Source organism: Pseudorca crassidens, chromosome 13 (assembly GCF_039906515.1).
Source record: "Pseudorca crassidens isolate mPseCra1 chromosome 13, mPseCra1.hap1, whole genome shotgun sequence".
In the NCBI taxonomy this organism is placed as follows: Eukaryota; Metazoa; Chordata; class Mammalia; order Artiodactyla; family Delphinidae; genus Pseudorca; species Pseudorca crassidens.
Genome location: NC_090308.1, coordinates 58202997 through 58227489, shown reverse-complemented (window position 1 = coordinate 58227489; position 24493 = coordinate 58202997). Strand labels below are relative to the sequence as shown.

General features: G+C 36.4%; 1 protein-coding gene and 1 long non-coding RNA gene across 4 annotated transcripts in view; one reads left to right on the top strand and one right to left on the bottom strand.

Moving 5' to 3' along the window:
• LOC137204714 (uncharacterized) overlaps nucleotides 1-24493 on the top strand; it is a 297672-nt gene that overhangs the window by 209672 nt on the left and 63507 nt on the right. The window lies entirely within an intron of this gene.
• Nucleotides 10372-24493, bottom strand: part of FBXL4 (F-box and leucine rich repeat protein 4) — a 67465-nt gene continuing 53343 nt past the window's right edge. For all 3 annotated transcript variants that reach the window (XM_067702525.1, XM_067702523.1, XM_067702524.1), the window contains exons 7-9: nucleotides 19315-19386; nucleotides 15528-15840; nucleotides 10372-10920 (exon numbers count right to left, since the gene is read on the bottom strand). In XM_067702525.1, coding sequence (XP_067558626.1) covers nucleotides 10757-10920; nucleotides 15528-15840; nucleotides 19315-19386 — 549 coding nt within the window. In that variant the 3' untranslated portion in view covers nucleotides 10372-10756. The remainder of the gene's footprint in view (nucleotides 10921-15527; nucleotides 15841-19314; nucleotides 19387-24493) is intronic.

Below are 24493 nucleotides of genomic sequence, written 5' to 3'. Positions count from 1 at the left end.
GCACCAACATGCGGAAAGGAAGTGTCACAATTTATCTGGGGATATAATGTTCAGTCCATGGAAATATAGGGAAATGGTTTTTAAAATTATAATCCCACAAACACACAATGCTCTCTATCAGCGTACACGACCAGTGTCGGTTTTACATTAGCGAAAACAACTTGCTTCTCCTTGTGAGTTTTTTCAAAATTTTTCTTCTTAGTATTCTTAATTCTCCTACTGATTACTGAATATTAATTTAGAAAAAAATGCTTTTGAATTTTCTTCTTTCAACGTATTCAATGGCAAGGAAGAATTTCATAGATTTTGAAGGACCACCTGATTACACCTCTGGGGGAAAACTAGCAATAGCTTATTACGCCTATTTCTCAGAAATTATGAGATCAACGTTTAATAACGTCATCCGGCAGTGGTGAACTACAGCCAGTTCATAACAACACAAAAGAGCAAACTGTGCATCTCATCCCAACTCAGGCTTGAGGGACTTCACATTGATAGCTTGAAATCAGTCACAGTGGGCGAATTTATAAGACAAAAATTGGAAAGCACTACAAATCAGGGCACTACAAATTTTCCCCCTCTGCCAGAGAGTTGGTTTTTAAACACTTATCAGTGTACCACTGGGCTTAAAAATTCACCTTCTTTAACATTTGGTATTTTAACGTTCAAAATATTAAAAAAATAGATGGCCTAATTTGATTTATGAGGGACGATGTAAGGCTACAGTTACAATGGAAGCTAGTGGCTTGTTACAGAGGTTTCAGAAGGACAGAAGGCACTGAGGCATGAGACTAGATGATGCGCCAGGAGCCCTGTGCCACTCAGACTCGAGACTGGTAAAACTGATGCACCCAGCTTAAGAAATGAGACCCTTGATTTTGGCAAGGAGTGCCCATCGATGGGAAATCAGAAGATATTTTAAAAGACAGAAGCTGATCAGTCATCTAATAGTCTAATAGTGTTTCTCTTTTCTGGGTAGATACACATGGTCAGACGCTGCTGACAAACCGTAAGGATGAAGTATGCTAAAAACACACATTTAAAGGTCTTTCAACTTTACAAATACTTCTGATTATAAAAATGTATAAATATTTATTTTAGGTTTTACTGGGTGCAATTATTTTTAAGACTTTTAAACAAGTTAGCAGGGCTTCAACACTATCAGTTCTTTATTTGGGGTGTCTGTCAGCAAAAACATCTCAAGTAAGAAGAATGGTATGCCAGAATGTGTGTTAGTATTAACAGTTCTCTAGCTTGTGTTGTTGTAATCTTAGCAGCAATTCATAAATATTCTATAGAACACATTGCTGAAATATAACTTCCCACTTAAAAAAAAGTTTAACAAAATAAACACATATTGTTTTTTGTGAGACAAATAAACGCATGTATATATATGTAACTAACATCTAATAGAGTTCATATAAAAGTATCTATTAGGGAAGAAACAATTCTCATAATAAATTACCACATTCCTTTATTAAAAGACTTTAGCAACAGATGATAGTAGTGAATTGTTATTACTATACCTTTAAAAAATATATTACATATTAAATATTTTTAAAATAGTCACTGATCAGAAGTTAATCTAACATTTCTACTTTTTTCTATTACTACACAATTGATGATTAGAATAGTATATGGGCTAGCACAAATATTAAATAAAGCAACTTGACAGTGAAATTCTACTGCCATTCAGTGTTATTAATACTGAATTAAATATAAAAAATATTAAAAATAATCAGATGGTACAGCAGTTCCTTTAGGCATTTCCAGTGACTAGATCATGATTCATATTTCACAGGATTTTAGGAAACCAATAGTAAACACATTCTAAAAACCTAATATATGAATAAAAATTGAGTGAGAAATTTTGGGCCAAAATATAAAGTAATCATGCTCAGAAACATTATTTTAAAATTCATATCATCAAAATATTTAGTCTACTTCCTAATCTTCTTAAATAAAAATTAAAAATATTTTTATTAGAAACAAATTATAATGTATAATCTTAAGCAAATATATTAAAAATTATTGTAGTGAATACTTTTGATAATACACCATATAATGCTGCTTAGCAGCATTTTCCAAACTGTGCTCTGAGAAACTAAAGTTTCCAGGAAATGTTTACAGGTATTCTGCAGCAAATTAGCAAACACTACAAATCTTCACTCTATCCCCACCTTCACAGTGTCCATTAGATATTAAAGGTTCTGAAGTTCAGTAGTAAAGAAATCTAACTTTGTTGAATCCATCGTATCCTATGCTTATTCACCATAAAATTTGCTTTGCACAAACCATTTTTGAAAATTGCTCCCTGGTTGTTTATATACATTCTGTAACCACCCGCCGCATCTTTGCCTAGCACACAGATGTCAGTACATTTTTGTTGTCAGTATATACTGCTGACTAAATGAATAGATGAATGTGTTTTATCTTGTGTCATTTATTCCATTCTAGCTCACTAAAAGTAGTTTGGGTGTGACCAAGAACTGTGGAACAACTTAGGAGTTTATTGGTAATGAAGGAATTGGCTTCTACAAAAAACAAATAAGGTACATGACACCTTATAAGTAAAAGTAGGAAAATACTGTATCAAACTTCGTTTTGTTTTATTTTATTATTATTACTATTTTGGCCGTACTGCATGGCAGGTGGGACCTTAGTTCCCTGACCCGGGCCCTCAGCGGTGAAAGTGTGGAGTCCTAACCACTGGACTTCCAGGGAATTCCCTGGTTTGTTTTAAATAACAAACTAAACAAACTTTAAGTAAATAAATCTTATTTGGGGTAACTACTGAGAAAGTATAAAGGAAAAGTAAATAACAGAATGCAGTTTACAGTTTAATTGCAGATGCAAGCAATTTTAGAGTTTACAACGGACCCGAGCGGATGTCATTTCATAGCATGAGGATGGATTGTTAGCGTTCAGCACATAGATGATAGCTTATCTTCCAGGCTTATTTTCATCTAATTTCATAGAGGCTGTGACACAAACCTATTTACCCAAACCTTCCATTATATTCAGCAGTGTCCTGAAATGATCAGTTTTGAAAGTGAACTAATGAGATACTCAAGCTTATCTTATTACTCTAAAGTACAGGATAATATGAACAATAAAAATCATTAGACACTGAACAGCATTTTTTTTTTTTTTTTTTTGCGGTACGCGGCCCTCTTACTGTTGTGGCCTCTCCCATTGCGGAGCACAGGCTCCGGACGCGCAGGCTCAGCGGCCATGGCTCATGGGCCCAGCCACTCCGCGGCATGTGGGATCTTCCCGGACCGGGGCACGAACCCGTGTCCCCTGCATTGGCAGGTGGACTCTCAACCACTGCCCCGCCAGGGAAGCCCCATGAACAGCATTTTTATACAAATAAAATTTAAAAACATCTCAGTCAGTTGTCTGCACAGATTCTCATTTGTAACGGAGCTGTTTTATCTTTGGCATAATTTACTCAATTTATCTGATCATATGACTGCTTTGCTTTAAAATTTTTCCTTAAAAATTTTACAGCTAAGACTGCACTAATTTACTTTACCAAATACATTGATAAAAAATCTTCCTTCCTCTGAAAAATGTCGATTTTGACGTAACAGCCTTTTTCCTTTCAAAATCGAATAGACAATTAAATGGTATTCATATGCACAAAAATTTAAGCCAAAAATTCAGACTCATAGGCAAAAACATTAAATACACTCTGCTCTGCCAAAGGAAAAATCTTGGCCTCTATCCACATTTATAAAGCAATATATAAAATATATATAATAAATCATCTCTGATTAATTTCTCTCTTCCCTTTTGACTTGTAGCTATAGCTGCCAATCATCACCTCATTTGCTTATTGACATTAATGTACTGCTAGAGAACTAGGCTGCAAGTATAAAACCATAGCTGCAAGAAGTAGTGTTTTGGCAATAGCTAACATTTTGTTAAGGGTCATTGACAAAATTTTTGGAGTGGCTAAAAAAAGTTCTGAAGTAGCAATATTAAATGTGCTAAATGGGGGGAAACTAACATGCAACACTAATAAACGTGTGATAAATGGCTCTGAAAATGAAAATTACTCTGTTAGTAATAGACATCCTTTTATACCTTAAAGTAAAAAATGAAAAGCCAAACATTCATTAATAATATATATGGTAACCAAATGTATTTTTTATTGACTCTCCTTGGTTAGTATTATTACACTAGCAAATATGAGTTTTCAGTCTCTAATTCCTAGGAAACACCAAAAAATAGAAATATTTCTGAAAAGAAGTGTTTTTCTTTGCTACATGTTGGTTCAAAATTAATCACTCCGAAGGAGAGGAAGAATATTAACTGTCTAAACGTTTTGCTACATGTTGTCTATTTTTAGGGTCTTATTTCAGAGCCATTTAAATTGAGAGGATCCTTTAATTATGCTCCCAGAGTCAGGAACATACCTTTTATCTATTATGAGCCACTGGGAAGATAATTTGTCTTACCAAAATTCTAAGATAATTACAAAAAATTTAAAAGTCAGTTGACAATGTTAGTAACAATGGGTCATCTGGCTTCAAATTTTAATGGATAGTCTATATATTCTCTCTTATTAAGGAAACCCTTGTACACTGTTGGTAGAAATATAAATTGGTATGGCCTTTATGAAAAGCAGTATGGAAGTTCCTCAAAAAATTAAACATAGAACTTACCATACGATGCAGCAGTCCCATTTCTGGGTATACATCCAAAGGAAGTGAAACCAGGATCTGTAGGGTGCACCCCTACATTCATTTCAGCATTATTCACAGATTCACAATAGCCAAGATGGAAACAACCTAGATGTCTGTCAATAGATGAATGGATGAAGGAAATATGGTGTTTGTGTGTTGGTGGGGGGGGATATGTATAAAATGGAATATTGTTCATCCTTAAAAAAAAAAAAAAGGAAATCCTGCAATTTGCAGACAACATGGATGAACCTGGAGGACATTGTGCTAAGTGAAATAAACCAGACAGAAAGAAAAATACTACATGATGCCTGTCCAAACACCTAGGGCTTGTCTCTGATTGGTTCCCCCCCTTCCCCTTCATCCTCCAGACAAATTGCAAACTGTTCGAAACAGGATGTTGAAGGTGCGGATTCCCCAAGTGAGGAGATTGTTAGGAAAGAGGCCGGTGGGGAGAACCCGAGCACCAGGAGATGAGGGGATGAAGGGCCTATTCCAAACTCTTCCCGATCAGACGATGTACCATCCTCTTTGTGTCCCATGCATGTTTCAGCTGTAGGAAGGTTCCCCTGCACCTGGAGTTTTGGGATCCATGGAATTGGGGGCCAGGAAGTATTACTCTAAAGGGGCTGCATTTGCTGACCCATCCTCACCAATTCTCTCAGCCCCACGAGTGTCCAGTCTTAGGTCTCATGCAGCTGTGGGTCTAGTGCGGTCAGTCCACATTGCATTACAGCCCCTGAACGTAATTTGTAAGTATTTTCACTGTCTCACTGTCTTTGTATTTCTTTTTTATAATTTACTTTATAATGGTGTATAGCTGATTTTCAATGCTGTGTTTCTTGCTGCTGTACATCCACTTGATTCACTTCCAGAGATACATCAATAAATTTTTTTTCAGATAAAAAAAATACTACATGATTTCACTTATATGTGGAATCTAAAATTGTCAAATTCATAGAAGCAGAGAGTATAATGGTGGTTACCAGGGACTTGGGAGGGAGAAATGGGGAGAGGCTGGTCAAAAGGTACCAAGTTTCAGTTATGCTGATGAATAAGTTCTGGTGATCTATTGTACAACAATGTGACTAGAGTTAACAATACTTTTTACTTGAAATGTGCTAAGAGGGTGGATCTTAATGTCACCACCAAAAAAATGTGTTAACTATCTAAATAGACAGGTTAATTAGCTTGGATGTGATTTTTTTTTCACAATGTATATCGAATTATCAATTGAATAACTGTATACCTTAAATATATACAATTCTAAATTGTCAAATATACCTCAATAAAAAAGAAAAAAATTCCGAAATTCTTGTTATGGTAAAAAAGTTTTGTTTTCTCTGAGTCAGTAAAATACTGTCCTTAATTTTAAAATCCAAATGGTAAAATGAGAAAGATTATAAGCTGAGGACAGGTTTGAATGTGGTTTATAAAATTAGGAATGGGCAAACCTGGGTTAACTAACTGATTTGAGAATCTCCTCAGAGGTCGCACATTCGGTCCACAAGCCAAATCCAGACTGCAACTTAAAAATGGTTTTCACATTTTCTAATGGCTAATAATAAATAAATCAAAAGAATATTTTGTGACACATGAAAATTACATGAAATTCAACTTTCAGTGTCCAGAAATAGAGTTTTATGGGAACGTGGCGACATGTATTCACTTACTTGTCTATGGTGCCTTCCACATTACAATGGCAGAGTTGAGCTGTAGCAGCAGAGACCTATGCAGTGCTCTCATAATTTTGCACTACTGCTCAGCACATTACAAACTGTAGTGATAGTTATTACTACCAACATTTTGAATGCCGCACATACTGTCATTCCACAGTATTTCAAATTTTTTTATTACCAGTGCATACCGATAATGTCGGAACAACAAAAAAGTAGACTTCAAGTGTCATGTGTTTAAGGCACGGAGGAGTATGGATTATTTTGTTATCGAATTAGATGGCAAAGCATTGTGTCTAAAATGCACAGACCCTGTAGCTGCTCTGAAAGAATATTATACATGGTAGAATTACCACACTAAGCACTCACCACAATATTTTCAACTCATAGGAATGTAGTGGCCAGAAAAGTTAGAAAATTAAAACAAGGTATCTCATCACAGCAGAATTTCTTTACAAAAATTAAAAAATGAAAATAAAGCTACAGCCAAGGTAAGTTTCTGAGTGGCTCATTTGTTAGCCAAGCAAGGAAAGCCATTTACCAATGGTGAGTTAATTAAATTGTTTTTGATTCATCAGCTAAAGAAATGTGTCCAAAGTAAACTTGCTTAAGACTATTAAATTAGCCTTTTGGCAAGAACAGTTGCTCAAAGAATTGAGAACATTGAGAACAACATCATTAGTCAATAAAAAACCAAGGCAAATGATTCTGAGTTGTTCTCCTTGGCTCTTGATGTGTCAAAAGGTGTTATTGATACTGCTTAGTCATTATGATTTATTTGATGAGTCAATGCCAAGGTTGAAGGGACTGAAGAGTTGGTTTCTATGAGTCGTCTGCATAGGACAATTACGGACAAGAATATTTTCTAAGAAGTTAAGAAAACATGAGCTCAGTATAACCTGAAGTAGAATCTGCTAAGATGTGTTACAACTTGTGGTGGTAAAAATATGTGTGGGGTAAACAAGGGCTTAGTTGGTCAAATTTACAAAGTTTGTGAAAATGCAATGTTTAAAACCTATGGTTATATACTGTATTATTCATCTGCAGGTACTCTGTGGAACATGTATGACTCAATCTTATGTTACTGAACTAGCAGTGTCAGTGGTGAACTTCATCAGCTGTTATTTTTTCATCAGATGTAGAAGCTGAATACCCTCCCACCCAACAGTCTGTTGGCTGAGCAGTGGTAGTTTTACTGTTGAGTTTTTGAGATCAGAGCTGATACTGAGATTTTTCGGAACCATAAGAAATGCACTCAACCGATATTACAGAATACTGAATGGCTTTGTAATTTAGCTTCTGTTGCAGCCTTGATAATGTTTTGTAATGAATGCAACCAAAAACTGAAACAGTGCGCAACAGTGAGGATAGCTACTCCCACTGTAGGTGGGATTCACTGGGATTCAGAGAAAAGCTTCCGACTCAAGGAGAACTGTAGAGTGGTGCTTCTCAAAGGGTGGCCCCCAGACCAGCAGCATGAGCATCACCTGACTATCATTAGAAATGCAAATTCTACTGAATCAGAAGCTCTGGAGGTGAAGCCAGCAAAACAGTGCTTAGATGTGAAACAGACTACCGTAAAGTAATTTTGACGACAACTAACAGTGTTTGAATCATGAAGTCATGTCAAGCTGCTTTATATACTTCCTGTGCTATCAAAGGTAAGATAAGCGGCAGGAGCTCTATTCTCACATGAACTGGCAGCAGATATACTTTCTGAGCTCAAAGGATATGTCCAGGACCTCAATGCAAGTGTAAAGGAAATACCCATTTGTCAAAATCCATTCAATTATGCAATTGAGGAGCTTCCACCTAACCTTCAACCAGGAAGTGAGTCGGGAAGTGAGTAATCTGCAATGTAATAACATCCTAAAAGAAAAATATCAAGAGAAGAAAGAACCTAATGGAATTCTTTCAATGCCTTCCAAGTGATAATTATGCTCCATGAAAATCATCTTCTCGTGGATTAATGTAAGTATCTGGCAATACTTATCTGTATGAAAAGATATTTTCAAAAACAAAATATGTAAAATCTTACTATAGATCAACATTAACAGATGAATATGTACAATCAATTTTGATGACAAGAAATATTAACATTGAATCCCAATTAAGTGAAATATCCTCCCCCAAAGTATTTCTTTCTTCTTCTTAGTAGAACTGTAATACAAAAAACTGTTCTCAATTATTCTTATGTTTTGAATTCTGTCAATAAAAATGTTGTGGAAATTCATTTTCTCTTTAGTTACATAAGTACTTACATAATAATCTCCATTTTGCCTTTTAGCCCACAAAGCCTAAAATATTTACTATCTGGCCCTTTACAGAAAATTTTTTGCTGACCTCTGCTCTAGAACCAGATACTACCTGGACACTTTTAAAAGCATGGACTGAATGAACTGTCTCTACAGCTGGATGGCTTGAGTCTGTATGCTGCTGGCTCTGCCATTAGCAGCTATGGGATCATGAGTAAGTTCTTCAATCTTTCTCTGCCTCACCTGTAAATGGGAGTAAGCAATGGTATCTATTTTACAGGGTTGTTAAGAGGGCTAAGTGAGTTAGTAAATGCAAAACACAGGAAAGAGTGCCCGGCACAAAGTAAGCATTAACTCAATGGCAGCTGTTAGCTTAAGACAAAAGCACTGCTTCACCCAGTTGGTAGTCCAATTATAAATCTCATCCTCCTAAAACGTCCACTGAATAAAACATTTAAGATGTTTACATACATTCCTGGGTGAAAAGAAAATCCAAATGCATGAAGCTAATAATAGAGGATAACCAAGCCCTTTTCCAACTCCCCTTTGCTTCTGCCATCAAATAGAAGACATCGTGGGCCATACCAACAAGACAGCAGCTCTCATACAATGGTTTCTTACGTGGAGGAGATTGGATTACTATTTTAATATTCTAAATGTCACGTATTACATTCTTTATATTCTATAAAAGAATAAACACAGTACTACTAGTAATTTATAACACTTATAATTTTAAAATTTGACATATGGCTTAATTCAATAATATATTCTTATTCATTCAGTATTTACTGAATGCCTACTATTTTCCATATGTATAAATCCACTAGCTTTACTTTGGGGGTAAAATGCTTTCATATATGTACTATTGAGAGTATCCTCAAAAATTTCCTAGAGATATATATTAACTGTGCTAATTTTTAAACTAAATATGCTTTTTCTTAAATGACTACACCTTATAGCAAGAAATTCTAGACTAGTGCTGTCCAATATGATAACCACTAGCTTCAGAAAACTACCGAGTACTTGAAATGTGGCTAGTACAACTGATGGATGGAATTTTTAATTAAATTTAACTAAAATTAAATAAAATAGCCACATGTGGCTAGTGGCTGCTGTATTGGACAGCAGAGTTCTACGGGATCACTCTAGGATGTGTGGATATTGGAAATTAACATTTTGCCCTGTGTGGGAAAATAAATTTTGTTACACTATATATTTGGTATTAGTTTGCTATTCAAAACAGCCCTGCCTTTTCATTCCAGAAAATATTTTCTGTCTACTTTCTTAGCAGCAGAACTAAATCAATTTACTATTTGACAAAACAATGTTTGTTTGCTTTGTTTTCTCCACTGTCCCTGATTTCTAATTATTTAAGGTGCTGGGGCAGAGAAAATAAAATAAAATAAAATCCACATATAATTCAGAAGTCTTAAACCTTTCCTTCTGGCAAATTTTTAAGGCATCTGCTGAACAGCTGGAAAACTATTTCATTTAATAGTTTACCTCTTGTTCTTGATTATGCCCATATTTTACTACTGTTATTATCCAGTAGTAAAATAGATAAATATATCAGAAGAAAACTGGAAAAACTGAAAACTTTCAAGTTGAAGAATTAGTGTATCAACGTAAAAAATAATCTTAACAGATAAAAAGTAAGATTCTTTCTCCAACCAACTCTGACAATTTTGTACATACCAAAAGAAATACTGGCCAGGTCATAAGGCTTATAATTAATAAGGCATCTTTACATGGAAGTGTGAAAAATTAACTTTATTCTTGCATAAATATCATGATATTTTATTGTTCAAAGTGCTCCTTTCAAAATAAGTTAAAATATTTCCATATTACTCTTTTATTAAACATCTAGTTATTGACTAAAGCACAATATCACTGATTAACATAAGACAAAAATAATATGAGCCACTCACATATTCTTGAAGGAAAGTGCTTACAATATTTTGTGAAAACATTTGTTTACATCACTGATTTAATGATTTAATGGACATTTCCATATTTTTCTTTAAAATCCACAAATGTCTTAAGAGATTCCCACCATTATAAAAACTAAACAAAACCAACCCCAAAACAAAACCCTACAAAAGCACATTAATTTTATTATAAGACATATATGAAGTCACTGAGTAAAGCTCTTTTTTATAAACACTTTTGGAAAGCTCACATTGAGTTCTAGCACAGCTCTATTATCAATCTGTGAACAGAAGGACACATCAAGTAAGGAAAGATCTTTACAAGATTCCAGGAGTTTTCTTAAGGATGCTGGACTTACCATTCTTGTTCCTGTTTAAAAAAAACCAAACAAAATATTATATAACACATATAATATCCTGATAAAAGTCCCTTTTTATTATTTAAAATACACTTAAAATAGACTTTTACAAATTAAAAACATTTCTTAAAACAAGACTTCATATTGAAATAGTCCTGTTAAAAAAAAAAAAATTTCCCAGCCAAATTGGTATCTAGGACCTGAATTTTGTCAATCTCTACCCATTCTTATCTTCATTCCTACCTCCTACCCTTTCCAATCAGCTCCTCCAGACTTTCCTATTTCTGTTCACCCCAGTTCAAAACTGTTTGCACATCTCATTTTCCTGAACCCATGGGTCAAATCAGACAGCAATACTTAATGATTCAACCTCTAATTCCATGCAGTGCAATTACTGAGCAACTACCCTGTAGAAACTTCTGTTTCAGGCACTGGAGATACAAAGATGAGTAAGACACGTGTCTGCCTTAAGGAACTCATTGACTAGAGTTGAAAGCAAATAACTACAACACAATTTGATAAGTTCTACAGTAAGTGGTAGGTATAAAATGTCATTACTGGAAGACAAATGATGGATGATGAGTACTATTTAGCCCATGTTAAATCTGAAGTGATTATGAGATATTCGGATGGGTTATAAATCATATAAATTATGTAAAGCACCTGATGGCACTCAATAAGTACCAAATATCACAAGGCTCTAAGATGTCATCTGTTGTAACTATAGCTTTTCTAAGGAGAAAAAAAAATCATCACAATCGTATTACACATATATACCTGGGATGGGGATTAAATGTTCTGAAACACTAGTCTATGCCTTTTTCTCTGAGAAATCCTTTCTTCGCCCCTCCCCACCATGAGAAGGGAGAAGTAACTATACTTCTACCAGAAGCTGTAACTATACTGCTACCCTGGCTGCGATTGGCCCCATGATAAACCAATGCAGATTCTCCTGGGAATTTAGAATTGGGATTCAGTAAAGCCTCCAGTGCCCATTTGATCTCTTGAACTAAAGACATGGAAAACTGGGTCAGGGCTGCTATATTTAGCCATGTGTACCCAGAGGAACAGAGATGGCCAGCATGACAAGAAAAGAACAAAGCAAAACCAAAGGGAGAAGCAGACACAAACGTCTCTGTAAGTGTACAGCGGCAGAGGGTGTGGCTTAGGGACAGGGGCCTGAGTATGCAGGATAGGAGAAGGAACGAAAAAGAGAAAAAAGCTTCCTCGCCTTTTGATGGTTTTCCAGTCTCTCCTGAGGTCTGACCATACCCAGTTTCTACCCATGGGATCTGAGATGGACACCTGTATCTTCATAATAATCACCTTTTTCGTATGCTTAAGTTATCTTGAGGGGGTTTCTGTTATATAAGATCAGAGAACCTCACCTAAGCCATTTGGCTCTGTGGAGATTTTCACCTAGGGCTGTGACTTTTTTCTATTTGCCAGTCTTGGTCATTAGAATCTGAGTTTCCTGATAAATTAGGAGTTCCTAAAGCCTAAGAGAATGCCAGGGAAGGAAGTCAGAGATTGAACATTTAACTGGGCTAGGGTCACCTGTCCTATGTTTCCAGGGTACTTTGTGCTGTTGTTTTGTTATCCACTTAGGACACAATTTTGTTTTCAGTCAGCTTGCTCCTTCAGGGCACTGAATAGCTCCAGTGTTTAAAATAATGCCAAACATAGTATATGCTCAATAAGTGTGTAATGAATGAAAAAATGAAGGAATGGTGGTTAACTGTCCGATGCCATCACCCTGGTATAGACCCTCGTGAGATGGATTATTGAAGCTAATCTCTTTGATTTTGATTTCTTCCTTCTCCAATTCACCTACTACTCATTTCCAGATAAGTATTCCTAAAACACAGCTCTAAATAATATCACTCATATCCCTAATTAAAACCCAGTAAAACCTCTTCCTTGTTTAATTTTGTGCATACTTCTCATCCTGGTGCTCAAAACTCTCCAGGATACCCTCCATTATACCAACATTCTAGATCAAATTAGACTGCCTATTCTCTCAAGATATTCTGTACTTTTAACACCTTTGCTTTCGTTTCATGCTATTCATTCTGCCTAAAATGCCCTTCTCCCCCAATTTCCTGCTCACTTTTTAAGGATGCCTTTCAAATATCTATTAGCCTTTTAAATTAGGCTTTTCCTTATTTCTCTGATCATATATATACTCTCTTTTCTTTGAGCCCCATCAAAGTGGACTTGCTTCTGTCTTGCATTACAGTTATTTATATGCTTGTTTTATTCCTTCTTGCTAGGTTTTCAACTCCTGAAGACAGGGACTGTGTCTTATTTGGCTTTGTACTGATCGACAAGTACGTTTAGTATGACTAAGATTTGCCACTTAACATTCATATGTGCTAATCACAAAATGACAAATAAAATAATGAATATCAGCATGGTTTAACTAAGAATCCTTTTTTTAAAAAAAAAATAAGGATTCTAACACTAAACGATGAAAGGAGACCAAAAAACAACAATAAAAGTAAAGAAAATATAGCACAGTGGTTAGAAGCATAGACTTTGGCTCAAGTCCAGATTCCTTACTAGTTATGAGCCCTGAGCAAATCACTTAACCTATTTCCACCCGTTTCCTCCTCTGTGGCTAATAATAATATCTACCTCATAAGGTTGTTGTGATGATTAAATCAGTTAATATATGCTCAGAACAGTATAAAGCACATAGTCATGTTGTTGTTAACTATTAATTATTGACTACTAGTGATATTACTTTTTATTGTGCTCTTTATATTTGAAATAAGATGTTCCAATATATTCGCATGACAGTCATCTTGCATCGGTAATTAGATTTGACATAATAAATAATGATACTGCCTTGCTCTTACGCTCATGAAAGTCACAAATGTCTTCAAAAAGAAGTCTTTATACTTCGTACCTGCTTTTCTTTTATGTCTCTGTCAAGTAATTCATATATTTATAGACCAAACTTAGGCCACCTGACAACTGAACCCACTGCTCATCACAACTGTGCTCTTGTTTTGGGATCAGTGTTACCGACTTCTTTGGTAGCATCTCTTTCAGATACTGGCTACTCTCCATCTCAAGTGTATGTTTTTGGGTTTATTTGAGGGTTTTTGGAGGGAGAATTGTAAACTAGATTTTAAACAACAATGGCACCATCCTCTGAAGTGAAGCCTGACGCAATTAGTGATCATTTTAAAAGGCCCTTGACTGCCTTTCCTCATTGTCCCTGTGAATTCATGACTTTTTCTTGAATGTTTCAAAATAATTACCTTATTAAAAAAAAGTCTAGGCTAATTCAAGCGGAAAGGTAGATAGGCAGGCAAAGAAACAAGCAAGGTAAGTGGTGTGGTGTTTTGAAAAGACAGTACTGACTGTGGAGACAAAACCCTTGTACGTGAACCCTTGCTCTGCCACATATTAACTGCTGGCTCCAGCATCCTCATCTATGAAAAGACAATGATACCCAGCTTCCTGAGCAATGAAGATTAAGGAGAATATAACACAGATGAAGTATCTAGCCTAAAGTGTACATATAATAGGCAAGAATTTCTCCCTAAGGTTTTTTTTTCAGTCAACTGTTTTTATTGATTTTTAAAATTTTATTTGTTTCTCTTGAAGTACAGTTGACTTACAATATTGTGTTAGTTTCAGGTGTACAGCACAGTGATTCAGTAATTTTTGCAGATTATATTCCATTATAGGTTATTATAAGACACTTGATATAATTCCAGTGTATGTATCCTTGTTGCTTATCTATTTTATATACAGTAGTTTGTATCTGTTAATCCCATATGCCTAATTTCCCCTTCTTAAATTTTTAAGCAAGAATTTCTGCCTACAAGGAACTTGAATAAGTAACATGCAACTATATAAGCAACATCTACAAATGTACCATAAGCCTGGACTGTGGAGAGATTTTAACTGAAACTACAAACATAAGTGTTGAAAATCTTCAGGTTTCCCTTTGGTTGAATGTTGAATAAACAGTAAAGGATATAATTAGCACTTCAAGGACTAATCTGTTAGTATTAATAGATTACTAGCAACACAGTGCACGTGCTATTTGGGTTCACCACTGTGTGGGCAATTATAACCGTGGCATTGCTAGCACTTCTGGCCAGTGTCAGAAGTAACAAAATATCACAGGGTTTCTGGCTGTAAATTGCAAAAAAGACACAAGGAATCCCAGCACTGGGAAGGATTTTCAATAGCTCTGCCTTAGGGTAGAACTATTCCTAAAAACTAGAATCATCAGGGATGGAAATTTCACAAGATTCCTTAATCAAGAATTTAACATCAAGAAGCCATATGTGTGTGTGTGTGTGTCTTGAATTCATTAAACAAGCGGATTAACTTCTTATCTGTCAATAATAATAGAGAACACAGCTCACACAAATTCTCACTCTTCTTACTAGACCAAGAATTATGGTTATTTAGAGCTTTCTGATAGGTTCAACTATAAAATTCTGTTACTGCCCTCACTCTTTTACTTAAGTACAGTTATAATTATCAGGACAACATTTTTATTGTATCCAAGAATTTTTTTTCTCCCTATAAAAAGTCTGAGGTTAGTTTTTATGTCAAGGCTTTAAAAGAAATTTATAGATTGTATCCTTACCTAATATGTCCAGTTGGCGTAATCTGGTACAATTACATGCTAGTTCTTCAATGTCTGTGTCACACACAGACCTGTTAGCTGTTAGAAAGAGTTTCTGCAAGTTTGGAAGCTGGCGTGCCAGTTTGGCAAAGCAGCCGGTGCTGCTCTGCAGAGTAGGGCACCATCCGAGGTCAAGTTCCTCCAGAAGTGGACACCCAGAAGCCAGCTCTGCTATCCCGTTCTCAGTAATGTTCTTACATCTCCACAGATCCAGAGTCCGGAGTTTTTTACACTTGGCTCCTATCATGCTAGCTATCACGTCATAGTCTTCAATCTGGAAATCAAATAATTTCAATCTTTCCCATATTATGCTCAGAAACACAAACTGTTTTGAGCATGTTAAAGCATTCTTAATCATCTCCTGTTGTTTGCTTCTGTGCAAACATACCCACACTGTCATTAACACAGATGTGCCCACTCATCTCACAGACCTGCCACCGTTTCGTAAAACAGCGAGAGTAATCACTTACTTAAAAATCCATTTAACAGAATTCCAGACAGAGGACGTTAATGAATTAAATCCCAAAGCAGTCTGAAATCCTCAGTCCCTCTTAAAGAATTTGAGGATTATGTATTGTCCTTGTATGCCTCCCATTTTGACAGTAGCTGTTGCTACTTTGATATATGTAAGATCTCCCTGATAAAGGTATGCACTTAGCTAGGCTCTAAAATAGTAAGTGAATATGCTGATGGTACTAATAAGGATACTCGTTTTGGGTTAAATGAGGCATCTGGGGACTGAAAATGCAACCTGAAAAATAATTTAGATTGTGATAAGTTAGCTGCTGTCAGTTATTGGAGGTGTCCAATGATTTACCTCATGATCGTGGGATAAGCTTCTACTATTCAAGAATTAAACATTTCAGTTCATGGGCTTTGAATGTTTTAATAATGTTTCTTTAAACAGATTCTTTTAGGAGTTTCATTTGATTTTGTTATAATCAGGTATCAGCATTATCATCAGAAGTCAAAAGGAAACGAAACAGCAAACATTTCCAATGATTACTTCCTTTTGTCCATTTGTTTATTCATATTTTCATCTCCGATGTGCTGGGAGCAACAGTGAATCAAAAAAAAAGACTGTGTTCACATTTCTTAGAAAGACAGACAAATAAATGAGCAAAATAAATTCAGAGAGTGATAAGTAAAACAATAAAACAGGGTGACATGAGAGTGATCAGAGTGGCAGAGGTTGAGGGAGGGAGTGGTAGCTGCCGGGATCTCTGGGAATGAGCGTGGCTCATTCAAGGAACAGAAATATGATGGGTACACGGCCCAAGGGGAGTGAGAGAGAGGGCAGGCTGTGAAGCCAGAGAGCTACGCAGGGGCCAGGCCATCAGGCTGTGAAGGACTTTGAATTTTTATTTTAACTATAAGGAGATCAATGGAGGGTTTGAAACAAATATGATTCACATTAAAACAAAAACCCCTCCGGACTCTGGAGGATGGTCTAAGGTGGGTATGAATGGAGGAGGAAGCCCAGTGAAGAGGCCTGCACTAGTGCAGAGGAGAGATGCTGGGTCTTGGATCAAGGTGAAGCAGTGGCATTGGAGAAGTGGACAGGTTGGGGGCTATATTTTGAGTCAGAACCAAAGAGCTGATAGATTAGATACAGTGGTGATGATTTCTAAGGTTCTTCAGGCACAATCATGCAGAAGACCACGAGAAATCGATTTGGGTAAATACAACTATCTTCTTAAGTGAGTGCACCCAAACAACACAAAACTGTAGCTTTGATCATTAGTGCCGCCAATTAGCTTCTTTAGGAAGAAGCAAATTAAAAACTTTCCAAAACCCATGATTCTGATTGCTATTATTTTGATAGTCAAAAATAAAATATCAAATGAATCATCCTGCCTTTTGGTCAGCTGACAGGAAAGAAACTGAAATAAACATGGTATTAAAGTATCAACCAAGAGCTGTCTGTGTTACTGTCCTGGTGGACCCAGACCTGCTGTGAAGAACAGTACTTCTGTGACAAGTATGAAATGTTTCAATCATCACGTTAGTAGCAGTATCAGCAATATTAGCAGTATTTCTGAACTTCGAATGTCAAGTCCTTAAAACTTCATTTCCTGGCAAATAAATATCAATTGTAACAATACTGGTAACTACATACTTTAATTTAAAAATGGCCTATTTATCTGAAGTAGCATTTCCCATACCATATTACATAATAATAGATGTAACATGAAAAAATGGGTTCATTAGTCAGGTAAAGTTGGAAAACACTGGTTTAAGCAAAGGCAAACTGTTTCTTTATTGTAGGACATACCATTGAAAACTCCAGGGGGAGGATATAGGAGCATCGTTTCCTAATTTAGACCCAGAATTCCTATTCCCCCTTCTTTCCCCCTACAATACACAACTTTTTAACTTGAATATCTTTTAGGACTAATGTTCCATAGGTCAACTTAGGAAAATGCTGACTTCAACTACACCTAACTCCAACTATAAACATACATAATTCCAACTCGAAAGTGTCTGTGATTAGAGGCCTGCTTTTCTAGAGAATGCTGCTCTAGGTTATGGGGAGGTAATTAACAGGCAGAATAAGATACCTCTGGCCAAAGTCAAAGCAGGGTCCTTACCAATCTAAAGAAGGCAGGCTAACAATAAGCAAAGTCCAAGTGACAGTAACTGGTTGGTATGTTGTCACAGAAAGTGCCATGAAGTGTCACTGAGCCCATCTAGAAGAGCACTAGAAGGACCCAACAGAAGCCCATGAAATGCCTTACTAACGTAAAAAGTTGACCAGAAGGGAAACCTAATGCTGAGTTAGTGGGCTCTCAGATTGTTTCCAGAGACCGGGATGGGCCTGAGCCCATACATGGGGTTTAATAAGGCCTAAAAACTTCTCTGATCTTGCAACCATCCTGCTTATTCAGGTCTTCCTAATAAGTGGATGCAAAACTGGAATGGTTTAGGATCTCCTGAATCTGCTTTGGGTATGGGGGGGCAGGTAAGAAAATAAAGAGGAATGGATCGCTCCACAGTCAGTTATATTGGGAGATGCATTTCCTGTGAGTGTGCATGAATGCACACACGCACACAGGCTCACACGTATGCACACACGCGCACACACAGAGTTCTACTGTCCCTTGAGTGGCAGTCTTATTTATTAACCATGTAATTTAGTTGAAAAACATTTAATTCATCCCATGAACTCTTCCAATGACATATAAATTATAATGTTATATCTGAAAGGAGTTTCAAGATTATTTATTCCAACAGTCCCTACGTTTTTGGATTTCACAGACCAGTAACGTTTTAAAGAAATTAGTTCCAACATAGGTTGGTGTCCATCTTTTCATCTTACTCAGTAAGGACAGTGAAACAAACAAAATAAACCTATCTACTATCATCAGCATTTCCAGAAAATAATCTCTGAACTCAAAAACTAAAATTAGCTTTGTGAAAAACTTACCAGACTACTGGCATTTGGGTATGATTGATATATTATTTTGTAAAGAAGCCCAGAGAGCTAAATAGCTTGTCTGAGATAACATCTGGCTTGAGGCAGAACCACACTCTTTGCACCACACTATACTCCTTTCCTTGTTCTCACAGATAAATAATGTCAAAGACAAATTCTCCCATTTAAGAAAAATGTTTTAAAGCGGGTTGCACATAGTTATCCATAAATCTGAAAAGCTGTGGGTGGGTGTGGGGAGGGTCAGGATAAAAGTCACCCATGGGAAGAAAAAGAGAAGCAGCAATTGAGAATAAAGAATTTTCCAATACTTACCATGACACAACTACCCAAACTGAGGTGCTGAAGCTCTGAACAGAAGTTCAAAACGCTGAGCAGGGCTGTTTGCTGCCATCAGGAACCACATCAGAGGCAAATAAGGAAAGGACAAGAAAGTGAAACAAAGAGAAGAGGTCAATTAGACATTAAAGGCTGTCACTGCTTTTCCTGAAATAGAGCTCAAAACCTTGGTTACAAACACCACAAATGCCATTTAATGAGTCCCCAGGTGTTCACACCATTGATTGGCTTGGAGTCAAGGTAATCATTACTTGTCTCCACGTAGTAAGTCCTCACTCTGTATATGATTTTGCATGCCCTAAAGACACCTATATTCCCTATGACCTCTCAGTGCATTTTCCAAACGTAAGCAATTTGAAAGCCTGGTGAAGACTGAACAAGACAAGCTAAACCATCCCTCCCTCCCTCCCTCCAAAAAAAAAAAAAAGCACCAAGGGTTGGTGACAACTGTAGAACAGCGGCAGCTCTGACATTCACTGATCAGCTGCAGGCTGATGGAACTGCCAATAGCCACCCCAAATCAGGACTGAGCCCGTGACTTTAATGTCAAAGAATTCTCTTTGTTGACAAGGATCCCAACAACCATCGAGCACCTGTCACTAGCACATGCTAACTGAAACGTGCACTTTCTAGTCGTGTTCCTGCCATTTCAGCCCATCCATCCTGTGCAATGGAAACGGTCTCACCACTAAAGAAACCCAAAGGTGTCCGAGACTGCTACATAATCATGGTTCCTGAAATATCTCTGAACAGTCAAAATTTCACTTGATGACATGCCTGCCATGATAAATTTAAAAACGAGCAATGCAAAGCATTCAGATTTTTAGTTTTTCCTTTCATAAATTAAAAAAAAATACTACACAAACGTGGCAAACTTTCTAAACATCTGAACTAAATAAATCATATCTAACAAAATTAAGATGATATTATACAGCCTCTGTTTAATCTATTCCAAGTGTTCAGAAGTGAAAAAATTATCAGTTGGGGAGGGATTGAAGAATGTGCCAATGACAACACAAAACATTTATTCAGATTCTTATTGAGAAAATAAAGTAACAAAGTACTTCATTTAAAATAAACTTAGGGCAAAAATAAAATAATAGTAGTTATAATAGGCCCTAGATTGGTACCAAACTTAAGACTAATTGTTTCACTGTTGTGCATTTTTTAAAATTTAAGCAAAAAAAAAAAGTTTATATTGATTTTATGCTTAAGTTTCAACACAACTTATAACATTTATAAGACAATGCCATGTAGCTCTCAGAATGTTGACATCAGAAGAGGTATATGAAGATAAGTTTCAGATTCTCCATAATACTTAGCTATTTTAACTTACTGATGGGAAAATGACATTAGGTTTGTTTTTATTAAAGTACCAGATCTTATCACAAAGTTGTTTTATAAGATTTTCCCAGAGCAAGATCCAGAACATAGTAGAGAATTTTTAGAGAGGATTCCACATACTCTTGTGGATAAGAAATTTTAAATTAAAAAAATACATATACATATACCTCATTCATGATTCATGGAAATTGTTTGGTCATTTATTTTTAAATTCCTTACAATGAAGAACCTCAAATATGTGACAAGTACAAAAGTCCAAGACAATAAACACTCATGTAGTCACAACTCAGATTTATCAAATCTTAACATTTTGCCTTCTTTGCTTATCTACTCTATTTATGTATCCCTCCATCCATTCACATACTTTCTCAGAAGTGACCTTTATCATGACTCAAGGTTTAAAAACATGCTTGAAAATTACATAACTTTACTATACATTATGATCACTTTTGAATTAATATTCTCATAATTATGTACCTAAAAAACACCTATGTAAGGGTAGATGCATTTCAAGTCGTAGAAGAGGAATTAATGGCCTATTATACTTACTCAGGCAAATATTTTACAGTAACTTATACAGTCTGCATAGTAAATTGAGAATTAAAAATACATTTAGGGCTTCCCTGGTGGTGCAGTGGTTGGGAGTCCGCCTGCCAATGCAGGAGACACAGGTTCGAGCCCTGGTCCGGGAGGATCCCACATGCCACGGAGCGGCAGGGCCCGTGCATCACAACTACTGAGCCTGCACGCCACAACTGCTGAGCCTGCATGCCACAACTGCTGAGCCTGCATGCCTGGAGCCCATGCTCCGCAGCAGGAGAGGCCACCACAATGAGAAGCCCATGCACTGCAACGAAGAGTAGCCCCCGCTCACTGCAACTAAGGCCCGAGCACAGCAACGAAGACCAAACGCACCCAAAAAGAGAAAAACAAATACCGTATGCAGCCAAAAATAAAATTTAAAAAATAAACAAATTTATAAAAAAAAATTCATTTAGTAGTAGAATTATCATTTTTCATTCCTACCTTAAAAAAGGAACTAACATAGAACATAAGAGATTCAGATTGAATATCACACATCTTTGCTAAATAAGAGATGTGAGATCAAATGCTGAGACCAAGCTATAAGGGGATAAGGATGACCTTGGAAGGGATGCTGTGAGGAATGTAACAAGGAGTCAAATAGAGATAAATAAAAGGGTTGACTGGTAGCAATGAGGTGAGAAAGCACAAGTTAACAGTTTCCTGACTTTCTCCAGCAGAGCTCAAGATAAGCCAGAGATGGTGGGAGTACCCAGGTATAGAGCACACATCTATAGATCAGCTTGCAATCTCTCCAAATCCAGCTAACCGATTTCCTCCGAGAATATCTTTAGTATCTTCTTTCTCTATGCTATTAGTATTCAGAATTAAAGTACTACTATTGATGCTAAAGCAAAAAGGAGAAACTACCTCTTCACTTCCAGACATAAAATGACCTGATTTTAGAGAGACCACAGTCTCAGTGATTTAGAGCAGTTGAGAAAATACTGCTCATGGGCCAAATTCAGCCCATTGGTTGTTTTTGTAAATAAAGTTTTATTGGAACATGGCACACCCATTCATTTATGTATTGTTTATAGCTGTTTTCACACTACAACAGCAGGGCTGAATAGTTATGACAGAGACCATATGGCCTGCAAGGCCCAAAATATTTGCTATCCAGCCCTTTGCAGAAAGAATTCGCCCACCCCCAATTTAAGAAAACAATTCTACCTTAACGAGTACTTGCATCACTTTTACCCTTTTAGAACACACAAATAGATGGATTAAACCTATATTAAGCATACTACAAAAAAAGGTATTCAGAAATAAAAACTGAACAATTTTATGAACCTTTTACTTAAGACTTAAGATATCTTTTAGCTTCCCAAATTGACAAATTCTGCTGGTTAGACCTGTAAAATTCAATATAAGCACAAGAGTAGCTCTATAAAATTAAAACACAATTTAAATAGTTAGCAGCTTTAATAATGCAATGCAGCAGATTCATTTTCAAATGAGTTTGCAATTTTTAAACAAAGGCCAACCTTATTTAAATCACTGTGGAACCGGAGTCACTAAGAAGTGACTGGCTCCATGTTAATTTCTTTTACAAAATTTTCAAAACATACTCTAGGTGAAGCTGGCACCTGGTAGTAGGATTTATGTTCATAAAGAAAGAATCCTTTGGGGACTTCCCTGGTGGTCCAGTGATTAAAAATCCGTCTTGCAATACAGGGGATGCTGGTTTGATCCCTGGTTGGGGAACTAAGGTCCCACATGCTGCCGGGCAACTGAGCCTGTGAGCCACAACTAGAGAGCCTGCGTGCCACAACTACTGAGCCCGCACACCACAACTAGAGAGAAGCCTGCGCATCAAAATGAAGAGCCTGTGTGCTGTAACTAAGACCTGACACAGCCAAAATATAAATAAATATTTTTTAAAAAAAGAAATAAAGAACCCTTTTATATTCAACCTAAAATTTACCTACTAACTCTGTTCAGCAGCCTCAAAATCCAATGGATAACTATTAAGTTATAGAGAATTATTATTGCCTTTACTTGTTACAAGGAAATTTATTAAGAGGTAAAAGAAGGCAGGAATTCAAATTTTCATTGACAGCTTTTTAAGAGATGCTACCCATAAAGTTCAAAATCTCCTATGCTCTACACTACTAAAGTGCTAAGCAAAAATACTTAATAAAGTGATAACTGATACTTATTATACTCACATAAATGGTTTAGATATTCCAGATTTGTAACTTAGTAGAGTTATAATTATGCATACCATAAACATTTTATAATGAGACCTTACATAAACCACATATGCAATGCTGTGTTCATATTTTATATTAATGCAGGTTTATAATTATTATAACTAATTAATAATTTTTGCAATTAAAAATTTTTGCAGTTAAAAATTAACTGTTTCTTATCTTTAATAAAGAATACAACCCTTACTTGTAACACTCAGTATAGGAAGATAGGATCCCAAGTCTGTATTTCTCTTAAGTCCTGATTCCTAAGGACTTCCCTGGCAGTCCAGTGGTTAAGACTCCGTGTCCCTGGTGGCTGAGTGGTTAAGAATCCGCTTGCCAATGCAGGGGACACCGGTTCGAGCCCTGGTCTGGGAAGATCCCACATGGGGCGGAGCAACTACGCCCATGCGCCACAAATACTGAAGCCCTCACCCCTAGAGCCCGTGCTCCACAACGAAAGAAGCCACTGCAATAAGCCCGCACACGGCAACAAAGGGTAGCCCCCTCTCCCCGCAACTAGAGAAAGCCCGCACGCAGCACTGAAGACCCAACACAGCCAAAAATAAATAAATAAATAAATAAATTTATTAAAAAAGACTCCGTGCTCCCAATGCAGGGGGCACAGGTTCCATCCCTGGTCGGGGACTAGGATCCCGTATGTTGCATGGCACGGCAAAAAACAAACAAATAAACAAACCATGATTCCTAGAAAGCATCTTAAAGAAACAGATGTTTATATATCACAGACATGCACCAGCTAAAACAGAGAGACTAGTGACATCACCTGATCACAAGTATACTTTCACTGATGATATATTTCAAACATATCACAGCAATAACTACAAGTAATGAGATAGGATTTTATAAAAGTATGCTGATTAAATGAAAATTTATAAATTTACAGAAGAAATACCACCAAAGAAATCCTAAGAACACAATCACTCAATTATTGTAATTGAAGATCCAGCTACATATATGTATGAATTTCTCTTTCTCTAATTTAATTTTTTTTTGCCCCCGTGTTCCAATCT